Source organism: Indicator indicator, chromosome 11 (assembly GCF_027791375.1).
Source record: "Indicator indicator isolate 239-I01 chromosome 11, UM_Iind_1.1, whole genome shotgun sequence".
NCBI lineage: Eukaryota > Metazoa > Chordata > Aves > Piciformes > Indicatoridae > Indicator > Indicator indicator.
Window position 1 is genome coordinate 19,791,578 of NC_072020.1, and position 12,160 is coordinate 19,803,737.

Genomic DNA, 12,160 nt, shown 5'->3' on the forward strand with positions numbered 1-12,160 from the left:
GGTTCTCAAACTCTGGAACCGGCTCCTCAGGGACATAGTTGAATCCCCATCCCTGGAAGTATTGAAAAGGGGCAGAGATGTGGTGCAGAGGGACATGGTTTAGCACCAGACTTAGAGTTAGAAAATGGCTGGACTCGATGGTCTTAAAGGTCTTTTCCAACCAAAATGAATCTGTGATTTCTCTGGTCTGGCTCAATCTTAGCATGTTGCTACATCATACTATAAGCATTCTGTATTAGAGCAAGCTGTATCCTGAACGTTGTCCTGAATGCTATGGAAAGTATTGGCAATGTAGTCTGCCTTTTGAGGTCCAGCAACTGTGGAAGATACAGGAGGAGAAAATGCATGTGGAGCTCAGTGTTTGTGCTCGGAAGTGTGCTAGCAGGTTTGCACTCAAGTTCTGAGCAGTGAGCAGGGGTTTTTGGTGGGTCAATCAGTGCATAGCACATGACTAACCTGAAAGTCATCTCACTTCATTTCAACTTCTTCTAGTATGTGTGAGTAAAATGGTTGCTGTAATGTAGAGCTTAGGTTGGCTTATGTGAAGTCTAGAAAACAAGTGTATGAAGTAATTTTGCCTAAAGGACAAAGCAAGATGATCCAGACAGCATGCTATAAAACTGTTCTTTCCCACATCAGCCTCATGAATCACCCTACTCTAAGCTTTCCAAATGAAATGTAGGAAAAAGTAATCCATGATCTAGGTGTATGGCAAGAGAAGTGCAAGGAGGAGTGAAAGATTGCAGGAGTGAACACAAACATGAGCTGAGCTGTGTCAGAGGGAAATACAGTCACACACACTCAGTTTGTTAAGGCCTGTATTGGGGTCTTGTAAAATTCTATGGAATAATGTACACAAGAGCAAGAAATTTAGTATTTGTCTTCTGCAGAACTGTAATTCTTATCATGACTTCTGTTTTAATGTTTAGAATTACAGAATCACAGAATGGTAGGGATTGGGAGGGACCTCAGGAGGTCACACAGGGATGCATCCAGGCAGGTTTTGAACATCTCTAGAGAAGACTCCACAACTTCTCTAGGCAGCCTGTTCTAGTGCTCTGGCCCCTCACAGTGAAAAGGCCTTTTTCTTATGGAACCTCCTCTGCTCCGGCTTGCACCTGTTGCCCCTTGGCTTGTCATTGGACATCACTGAGCAGAGCCTGGCTCCATCCTCCCAACACTGCCCTTCACATCTTTATAAACATGAATGAGGTCACCCCTCAGGCTACTCTTCTCCAAACTAAAGAGACTTGGAGAAGCTCCCTCAGCCTTTCCTCTCAAGGGAGATGTTCCACTGTCTTTATCATCTTTGAGGCTCTGTGCTAGACTCGTTCACACAGTTCCCCGAGGCCCTTCTTGAATTGAGGGGCCCAGAACTGGACACAGTATTCCAGATGTGGCCTCACTAGGGCAGAGTAGAGGGAGAAGAGACCCTGTCTCTACCTGCTAACCACATGGCTTCTAATACACCCCAGGATGCCACTGGCCTTGGCCACAGGGGTGCATTGCTGGCTCATGGTCATGCTTCTGTCCACCAGGACCCCAAGGTCCTTTTCCCCTATGCTGCTTTTTCCAACAGAAAGCTAAGCAAGCTGCCTTAAAAGAAAAAAAGTAACCCAATACTGGTACTTTGTAATATTGTTCTATTTTCTATGCTATACTATGTTTTCTGACTTTTCTGAGTTGTATCTTGCTATATTTGAATTTGCTTCATGTTTTTTTGTTGATGAAAATATTTAAGTAGCCCAGCTCTTTGCATGGGAAAAACCATATGAAGATATGCATAAAATGCATATGAACACTTCAAGTGTTTTTGGTGTTTGTAATTGCTCACTTTTTCCTTTCTTATGGTTTTTCCCCCTCCTTTGCTGTTGTTTGATCTGATGTGATGGCATTGTTTTCAGCTTGGCATTTAAACTGAGGTTTCTGATGTGTTCTTGTGTCATAGCTAGTTTGTAACATTTCACATCAAATCTAGCCTGACTTTTTTGTTGATTTTTGTTCTGGTTTTCTACAGTGGACAGGCCAAAATCCCAGCAAATCAGAACTTCTGGTACCATAAGGCGAACCTCTTCTTTGGACACAATAACAGGACCTTACCTCACAGGACAGTGGCCACGTGATCCCCACGTACACTACCCTTCATGTATGAAAGATAAATCTACTCAGGTAAAAGCTGTAAAATGATGTCTTCCTGACAATACTTTTATCACCTCAGCTGGGATTTTAGCTCAGTTTAATCCCAAAGAAATGTGGATTCACCTAATTTTATTATAGACAAGAAGCCCTAAAAATAGGATGCTGTAGTACAGTGTCAATTCAGTAACATGGGCTGTGGCCGGTAATATTTTTGTGCTTTTAGAAAATGGCTGTTAAAAATAATTTTCTGTATGTGGGCAGATCTGTTGAGACTAAATAAGCAGATTTCAATCTTAGCCCTGTATCTGTTTTATTTTGAAGCTGCTACATGAAATATTGTACTGTTACTGAAAATAAAAGATACCATAATGGTAGTGGCTGACAAACTAAAGATTTTTCTGAATTTGCCTCATTCAGAAACAAAGCTCAGGGAGGAAGGAAAAGAAAAAAAAAAAAAAGGGAAAATAAAAAAGAAATTTTACCTTTTCAGAATAATCAGATGTCAGAGAGGAGAGGCTGTACTGTTGTCATTACAATCTGAAGTGTTATTTCAAAGGGGTAAGGGCAGGGAGGTTTTGTGGTTTGGATTTATGTGCTTATCATCTAACAACAAATTATATTAGCTGTCTTTTTATTCAGATGATGCGAAAAACAAGCATTTAGCAGTGTTTGAGTGGTAAAAAAACATGTCTTGACTACTCAGGACTATGTACTACTATAGTATAGGACTACTATAAGACTATGTAAATTGTAATGAGCATACTGATTGGCATGGTGAATTCCAGTTTTTTTTAAACTAAAACTTTCAGTAGGGAGGCTTATAAATGATCATAAAATATTGATTAATGTTTTGATTGTGTGGTGAGGTTTTTTTTGTTGATTGAGGTCTGTGTAGTTTGAAGTATATCTGATTTCAAGAACTGAGTTCCAAGTTGTTGATAGGATGTATGCATGCCAAATTAAATTAAATTAAAGCCTTGCTCTTTGCCTGAGTAACAGGACAAATAATACTACTGCTTCATGTTTGTTGGCTGAGTAAAAGTTTAGCTCATATAGTAGATAGTAGCTAAAAATAGGGGGCTGGAGCACGAGTGGCATCCTGGGTTGTATTATGAACACTGTGGCCAGGAGGAACAGGGAGGTGATCATGTCCCTGTACTCAGCACTGGTGAGGCCACATCTCAAGTACTGTGTTCAGTTCTGGGCCCCCTCACTATAGGAAGGATAGAGGTTCTGGAGTGTGTCCAGAGAAGGGCAATGAGGCTGGTGAAGGGCCTGGATCACCTGGCCTACTAGGAGTGTCTCAAGGAGCTGGGCTTGTTCAGCCTGGAGGAGAGAAGGCTCTGGGGAGATGTCACAACAGCCTTCCAGGACCTGAAGTGGGCTGCAAGAAGGCTGGGGAGGGACTGTTTGCGAAGGCCTGAAGTGATAGGATGAAGGGCAAAGGTTTGAAATTAGAGAAGAGTAGATTTAGACGGAATGTTAAGAAGAAGTTTTTTACCATGAGGATGGTGGAACACTGCAGCAGGTTGTCCGTGGAGGTAGTTGAGGGCCCCATCCCTGGAGATACTCAAGGTCAGGCTCTGAGCAACTTGATCTAGTGGAGAATGTCCCTGCTCACTAGTTGACTAGTCCCCTGGACTAGATGACTCTTTTGAAGGTCCCTTCCAACCCAAACCATTCTATGGTAATAACACTTGGTAGTTTAGCAGAGTGGAAGATGGTAACAAAGAAAATAAATAAAAACAAGAATATGAAAACCAACAAACTTTTTTTTTTTTTTTTTTTTTTTGGTAGGAGTGTGTTTCATTGCAGAATAAATCATCTCTTGTTTTACCTGGAAACTCATGAACAATACTGTCAGTATAACTTACCTTTTAGGTGGAATAATTACTCCTGTCAAGGGTACTTTTTGTCCTTAATTAAACGTTAATTTCGAATCTGAGTTTTGTGGAGTTTCATGAAGGTGGTTATTAGAGCTGTTCCACGTTTCTTAGACTTCTTGTATTGAAATAAACAACTCAGATTCTCGTCTTCATCATAATCAGATGAACTTCTAATGAGTTTTATTCCAAGTCCATTTTCAGATTCACAGATTGTGTTGGGTTGAAGGGACTGTTAAAGGTCATCTTGTCTGACCCCTGCCCCCTGCAGTCAGCAGGGATACCTCCAACTAGATCAGGCTGCCCAGGGCCACATCAAGTCTGATCTTGAATGTCTACAGGGATGGGACCTCCACCATGCTTCTGAGCAACCTGTTACAGTGTTTTACCACTCTCACTGTAAAGAACTTCTTGCTGATGTCCAACTTAAGTCTACCCTGCTCCAGTTTCAAACCATTGCCCCTCATCCTGGCAATCCAAGCCCTTCTAAACAGTTCTTCCCCAGCCTTCCTGTAGGGCCTCTTCAGATACTGAAATGCAGCTATAAGCTGTCTCCTTGGAGCCCTATCTTCTGCAGGCTGAACAGCTCAAATTATTCCAGCCTGTCTTCATAGGAGAGGAGCTCCAGCACCAGTGAGACTGGTGAAATACTGGAACAGGCTGTCAATAGATGTGATTGAGGTCTCATCCTTGGAGCCATTCAAGATCAGACTTGATGTGGCCCTGGGCAGCCTGATCTAGTTGGAGATGTCCCAGCTGACTGCAGGGGATCAGACAAGATGACCTTTGAGGGTCCCTTCCAATCTGATGGATTCTGTAATGTTTTAAGAGAAATCATCACCCATAGTCTAAGTTCTAACTTTTTAGGCCATTTTTTCAGTCAGCTTTCTAGAGGGTGTTTGAATGCCTTAGAAACATCTGAAGATTCATCAGACTTTTTTAATGCTGCTGTTGTGTTTAATAGTGGAAGTTCTTCAGAAATAAAACTGCTACCATGAGGGTAGTGGAACACTGGAACAGGTTGCCCATGGAGGTAGTTGAGGCCCCATCCCTGGAGATGTTCAAGGTGAGGCACAAAAAGGCTCTGGGTAACCTGTTCTAGTTTTGGATGCCCCTGCTTACTCGAGAGGAGTTGAACTAGATGACCTTTGGAGGTCCCTTCCAACCCAAACCATTCTATGATAAAACCCAGACTTGTGTTCTGAATCTTTGGACCCATTCCCTAGTGTAGTTACTCTACTGCAGGAAGGCTAGATATAGTAATTAGAGTGAAAGGCTGACTGCAAGATGTGTGATTTCTGGAGTAATTCAGTCTTATTTTAGCTTTAGGTAGGTTGGTACTGCATGCAGTCCTTCTAATCTAAATGAAGTGGAAAGAATGTAGGTGTACATCCCTGACATGGGTGGAAAAGCAAGGCAGCATTGCCAAACGTGTTAGAAGAAATGCTAATCTCTACAAGGTTAGGTGAGTAAGAACAATGGTGATTGTCATTTACAGTAAGAGTGAGGAGAGCAACCAGATGTGGTGTTCTCAGAATGTCCTATTCCATGTACATGATTCTTTTAGTGTTGTGTCTAATGAGACTAGGACCATGAACCTTCACATGGAGGAGGACCTAGGAATCCTAGTGGAAAGCAAGTTCTCCATGGGACAGCAATGTGCTCTTGGGGCCAAGAGGACCAGTCCTGGAGTGCACAAGAAGAGTGTGTCCAGAAGGTGTAGGAAGGTTCGTCTGCCCCTCTACATTGGTGAGACCACACCTGGACTACTGTGTCCAGTTTTGGGCTCCCCGATTCAAGAGACAGGGATCTGCTGGAGAGAGTCCAATGCAGAGCCACAAGGATGATAGGGGACTTGAGCATCTCCCCTATGAAGAGAGACTGAGATCCCTGGGGCTGTTTAGTCTGGAGAAGAGAAGACTGAGAGGGGATTTGATCAATGTCTATAAATATCTGAGGGGTGGGTGTCAAGTGGATGGAGCCAATCTCTTTTCAGTGATGCACAGTAATAACAGAAGGAACAATGGATACAATCTTGAACATAGAAGGTTTCACCTCAACATGAAGAGAAACTTCTTTACAGGGAAGGTGATGGAGCACTGGAACAGGCTGCCCAGAGAGGTTGTGCGGTGTCCTCTGGAGACTTTCAAAACCTGCCTGGATGCATTCCTGTGCAGACTACTCTATGTGATCCTGCTTTTGGCAGGGACGTTGGACTTGATCTCTGGAGGTCCCTTCCAACCTCTAATGTTCAGTGATTTTTGAAATACCAGCGATTCTCCTCTGGAAGATGCAGCATGTTACCTAATGGTTCAAGGTTCTCCACCTAAAATGGTTTAAATCTTAATTTCTGAAGATAGACTTGCAGGAATAATCCTTCAGTTTCATGAAATTCAGTTGCTGCTGAAGTGATGCTGTAAACTTGTTTCAGCTGTCAAGTATTAACTAACAGTTTTGCAGGCCTTCAAGGGGGCCTACAAGAAAGCTGGAAAGGGACTTTTTACGAGGGAGAGTAGTGATAGGACAAGAAGGAATGGATTGAAGCTTGAGGGGGGCAGATTGAAACTAGATATTGGGAAGAAATTCTTTACAGTGAGGGTGGTGAGACGCTGGAACAGGTTGCCCAAAGAAGTCATGGATGCCTCCTCCCTGTAGGTGTTCAAGGCCAGATTGGATGAGGCTTTGAGCAATCTGCTCTAGTGGAAGGTGTCCCTGCCCATGGCAGGGGGTGGAGGGGGGTGGAACTAAATGATCTTTAAGGTCCCTTCCAACTGAAACCATTCTATAAATCTATGAACCATTGGTGCCTGTAACCCCTCTTACTGTTTCTGATTTAAGGTGCAACATCTTTAGTTTTGTTTATCCTGATTCAGAAATTTTTCTTCTAATATAGTTTGGGGTTAATTTTTAGCTCGTATATTTTTTTCAGTGTGCTTAACACATGAGAAATATTCTTTGCAGCTTCAAATAAAAGCTTCCATGAATAAACCTGTTCTGTAGAAGCTGTAAATAAAGATGGGAAAATAATTTTTGTAAAATGTGGCGTATTAAAGGTGCTGTCCACCCCCATGATGTAAATGATAACATTCAAGTGAGATATGAGGTGCTCATAAAGTGGAATTTCTGTTTGAGTAGAAGTGTGGAGTTGTCTTATTTATTGGGCTTGGGTTTTTGATTTGGGTTGGTTTTTATTTTGGAGGGGGGGGCTGTGAGGTGGTTGTTTGGTTTTTTTTTATTTAAAAAGGAAAAAAAAGGGACTTTCACAGAACACATCCAGTTGGAAGAGACCTCAAAGATCATCCAGTCCAACCTCTGACCCAGCTTAGGGTCAATCCTAAACCAGGTCCACACGCTGCTTAAACACCTCCAGGGATGGGGACTTCACCACTGTCCTGTGCAGCCTGTTCTGGTGTTTGAGAACCTTGTCAGTGAAGAACTACTTCTAGCATCCAGCCTGATCCTCCCCTGGTGCAGCTTGGAACCATTTCCTCTAGTCCTGTCGCTTGACACCAAGGAGAAGAGGCTACCCCCTCCTTGCTCCAACCTCCTTTCAGGTAGTTGTAGAGAGCCATGAGGTCTCCCCTCAGCCTCCTCTTCTCCAGACTGAACAAGCCCAGCTGCCTCAGACACTCCTCATAGGCCATGTGCTCCAGGCCCTTCACCAGCCTCACTGCCCTTCTCTGGACACGCTCCAGAACCTCAATGTCCTTCTTATCGTGAGGAGCCCAGAACTGAACACAGTACTTGAGATGTGGCCTCACCAGTGCTGAGTACAGGGACATGGTCACCTCCCTGTTCCTGCTGGCCCCAGAGTTTCTAATACCAGCTGGGATGCCTCTGGCTGTCTTGGCTGCCTGGCCACACTGCTGACTCATATTTAAATATAAGGATTTTGGCTTGCAACCCCAAAACTTATCTTCATAGAATGTGGGTTACAATTTATTATCTAAGTGGCGATTTCTGTGGTTTGAAGAAGATTGGCTTGCTATAATATTCTAGAAACTGCTTGTTTGTTCACCTCTTTCTACTCCTCTGTCTGAATATAAATAGCACATTAATATAACATTGTCTGGCTTCAGTACTGTGCTAGGAACATCATCTAGTATTTGTAATCTAATACTGCAAATAAAATCAAGGGACACAAATTATTTGCTGGTTTGCTGATGCTTGTATGTATATTTGGGAAGGTTGTGACTTGACTCAATTTACTGGAGAATGAAAGCAGCTCATAATATTTGCCTCCAGGTAGATAATATTTGAGAGTGTCATAGAATGGTCTGGGTTGGAAGGGACCTCCAAAGTTCATCTAGTCCAACCCCTGTGCAGTAAGGCAGTCAGCAGGGGCATCCTCAGCTAGATCAGGTTGTCCAGAGCCCTGTTGAGCCTCACGTTGAATATCTCCACAGATGGAGCCCTGACCAGCTCCTTGGGCAACCTGTTCCAGTGTTCCACCACTCTCATGGTAAAGAACTTGTTCTTAACATCCAATCTAAATCTGCTCATTTCTAGCATATTTGAGAAAATACAAAATTTAATATGAAGCAAAGGGATGGCTTTTATTAGTTACTTCTGATTTCTAATTAAAATGACTAATACAAGGATTCCTACCTCTCTCTACCAACAGTCACCAGTGTCACTGATGATCATCTTCAGGGTGTAGCTATTACTTTGTTTTCTGTCCTTGCTCTCTGGATCAATATTTATGTTTATTGAAGATACGGGCAAGCTCTTGCTTTCTAGATTCATCTCTTTAACAGTTTTCTCTTTGTTGAGAAACTCACTTCGGCGTTTTAGACAATCAGTGTCTGTTATGTTTCTTAAACTGTAGTTGAAAGGCTTTGAGTATGTAGCAATCTGTAGTACACCCTCACACAGTACAGGTAAATATTTAAGCACCTGCAGTTTCTTCTTCACCCTGGAGTTGCTCCCCAAACTATGAAGTTGTGTGTTATTCAGAAAACACTTTCCGGAACATAAATTTTCAAATAATTCTCTTTGCATTCATTGTTTTTTCTTTGTCTTTTTTTTTTTTTTTAAAGTCTGGTTTGGTATGAAGGTATATAGTAAAAATACTTAAAGAGCAATTTAAATTGGAAAGTAAATTGTAAGTGGTTATGAAAGCTCATGATTTTGAAAAAGGAGCAAATTTTTCCTTTGGTTTTCTCTAGTTCTTTAGAAATCTGCAGGCCACTTCAGTGTTTTTGAAAAGGTTTCAAATGTTTTACACAAATTTCAGGGAGTTGTTAAGTACCCAATCTGCAAGAACAATTCAGAGCATGACTCTGCAGAAGTGCAGAGTGAGCAAATGCATACACAAGTAGAGTGTATATGGCAGGGACTCTCATGTTTGCCTTACATAACAGAATCATGGAATGGCTTAGTTTGGAAGTAGCCTTAGATATCAGCTACTCCAACCTCCTTACCTTGAGCAGGATGCCTCTCAACTAGACTCACCTGCTCAAGGCCCTGGCCTTGAACACCCCCAGGGAGGAGGCATCCACAACCTCCTGGACAGCCTATTCCAGAGTCTCACCACCCTTGTACTGAAGAGCTTCTTCCTAAGATCCAGTGTAAACTTACTCTCCCTCTGCTTCAAACCATTCCCCCTTGTCCTATTGCTAGACACCCTTATGAAAAGTCTCTCTCCAGCCTTGCTGTAGAATCCCTTCAGGTATTGGAAGGCAGTTGTAAGGTCCCGGCAGAGCCTTCTCTTCTCCAGGCTGAACAAGCACAGCTCCCTCAGCCTCTCCTCATAGCAGGGATGCTGCAGCTCTTGGATCATCTTTGTAGTCCTTCTCTGGACCTGTTCCAACCATACTGTGTCCTTCTTATGCTGGGGACACTGGACCTGGGTGCAGTATTTGAGGTGGGGCAAGAGTAGAGTAAAGAGAAAGAATCCCCTCTATTGCTCTGCTGGCCACACTCCTCTTGCAGTCCTGCAGCCCAGGACAGCATTTGCTTTCTGGGCTGCGTGAGGGCACTGCTGGCTCATGGTGAGCTTCTCATCAATCAACAAACCCACTCTCTCAATCCACTCTGCACCCAGCCTAGGTTTGTGCCTGGGATTGACCTGACCCAGATGCAGGACCTTGCTTAAATAGTTGTTTTAACTCTTCCCTTCTGATATTATTTCTTTTTTCATAGCCACATTACCTTCTGGCTTTTGCCTCAAGCCTACACAAATAGGGTCATACAACAAATACACAGAACCTTAACTTCTAGAAAGAGGCTTTTGTTTTTTTTTCCCCTGGGAACATGCATCAAGAACTTCATTACTGGTTTTTCTTTCTGTTGTTGTTTTAACCATTTTCCTTTTTAAGTTCCCACACAGCTTGCTGAGTCTTTGGTGGAAGTGTTTCTGGTGGTCTAAAAATAATGAAGGGGGGGAAAAAAACCCCCAACACTAAAAACATGGAAAGTGCAAGGCTGGCAGAAAACACAAGTGAGATACATAGGCCTGTGCACACAAATGCTTTAGCACATGAAATACTAGCTTGTAGGAGTTGGATGCTGGGCTCTAGGCCATGTTATGAAGGTATAGCCTGTGCTCTGAAACTGGAGTTCAGTGCTTAATGGTGTCTGCACTACTTGGCTGGAGTGGACTGACCCTGGAGGGCTGCTTCCAGCTCCTCTCCCAGGCCAGCAAGGGTGAGGAGCTTCAGTGTTTTCATGGTATTCTCCAAGGTGATGCTAGCCTCCTTTCTGGCAAAACATACTTGAAGTGTGTGGGTACTACAGAAATTTCTAGACCTGAGAGAGGAAGGAAGAGTGAGGCAAGCTGTGGAGGAATGGGGAAGGAAGTCCTGCACAGAGGTGGATCCTGGATCCTACTTACCTTCATTGAGGTCTTGTCTGCCTTTGAGAAGTATCAGCAGCAGTCCTATTCCCTCCCTGCAAAACCTCACTGCCAAATTCTCACTGGCTTCAGTGGTATAGTTTTATTTCAGCTCATAGTGAAATTTTCAGCTCATAGTAGGAATTGTTGAAACCCCCCCTATTTTCTTTTTTTCTAACTATTCCAAAATGTATTCATGTGCCTATAGCCTTGAGTTTTTTATGGTTCATAACCCCAAACCCTCCCTGGATTTTAGATGTTCTCATTGCTCCTCTGGCAGCCAGTGACACTCTTGTTCTGAAATGCTGGTGGATACCCTCAAATTTCATAATGGTCTTGTTGGGGAATAAGCACAGGAATTGGTGGATTTGGCTTCCAGACCCCTCTCAATCTTTGGGGTTTAACTTGATAGCTCCTACATCCAAGGACAGTCCCCAAACCTCTGGGCTTGCAGACAAGTCTGGAAAAAAGCTTTCCCTTCACTGATCTGCTCATGCCAAAAATAATAATAGGTGTATCAAACTCTGTATCAAAGTCATTTAGTTGAAGGATTGATTACATGGCCCACTGATTAAAGAAGACAGATGGGAGAGGTGAATCCTGGCTCTTGGACTCTGAGTTAATTTCCATATTCTTGTGGTTTTCTAAACTGTCCACTGAGAGAAAACTTTGAAATGGATGTCATAGTGCAGATGGGATTAGCCAGGGGGGCTAGGGGGTTTTGTGATTGTCAGGCCTCTAGTTCCTTCTTCAGTAATATGCATTGTCCTCATCTTTTGTAAAGGCAAGTTTACAAAGCCTTAATTAATTTTCTATATTTTTTTTCTTTTTTTCTTTTTAATTTATTGAGACTGTTACTCTCCATATCCCATTCTGAAACTTATTCTTCGTGTGCATAGTGCCTGAACTCCTGACACAGCAGAAGGGGTGAAGCAATAATCAGTGCCCAAAGTTTTCCTTACCTGGAGAATTCAGGGCAGTGTGTTTTCTTTTCCTTTTTTCCCTCTAGACACCTAGCTGCTGGGCTGAAGAGGGAGCAGAGAAGAGATCCCATCAGCGCTCAGCATCATGGGGAAGTGCTGATCAACTGAAAGAGGTGAGAAGCTTTGCACAGTGCAGCCTCTCAAGTTTTCATATGCCCAAGATTATTTTTTGTTGTTTGTTTTTTTAATCTGTATCTGGAGTCCAGGAAACTGCACCCTTTCTCTGTTGCTTCTGAAACAGGTTTTACTTCCAATATAAGAGTTACTTCAAGAGTGGTTGTTATTTTATAATGCCTGTTGGATTTCCTCACTTCCTACGG

The 12,160-nt window shown here is 42.9% G+C and overlaps 1 protein-coding gene across 1 annotated transcript in view; it reads left to right on the forward strand.

Annotated features, from left to right (window-relative positions):
* The window catches only part of GLCCI1 (glucocorticoid induced 1), a 57,173-nt gene that overhangs the window by 18,389 nt on the left and 26,624 nt on the right, over positions 1-12,160 (forward strand). The window contains exons 2-3 of the mRNA XM_054384917.1: positions 2,018-2,169; positions 11,867-11,953. Coding sequence (XP_054240892.1) covers positions 2,018-2,169; positions 11,867-11,953 — 239 coding nt within the window. The remainder of the gene's footprint in view (positions 1-2,017; positions 2,170-11,866; positions 11,954-12,160) is intronic.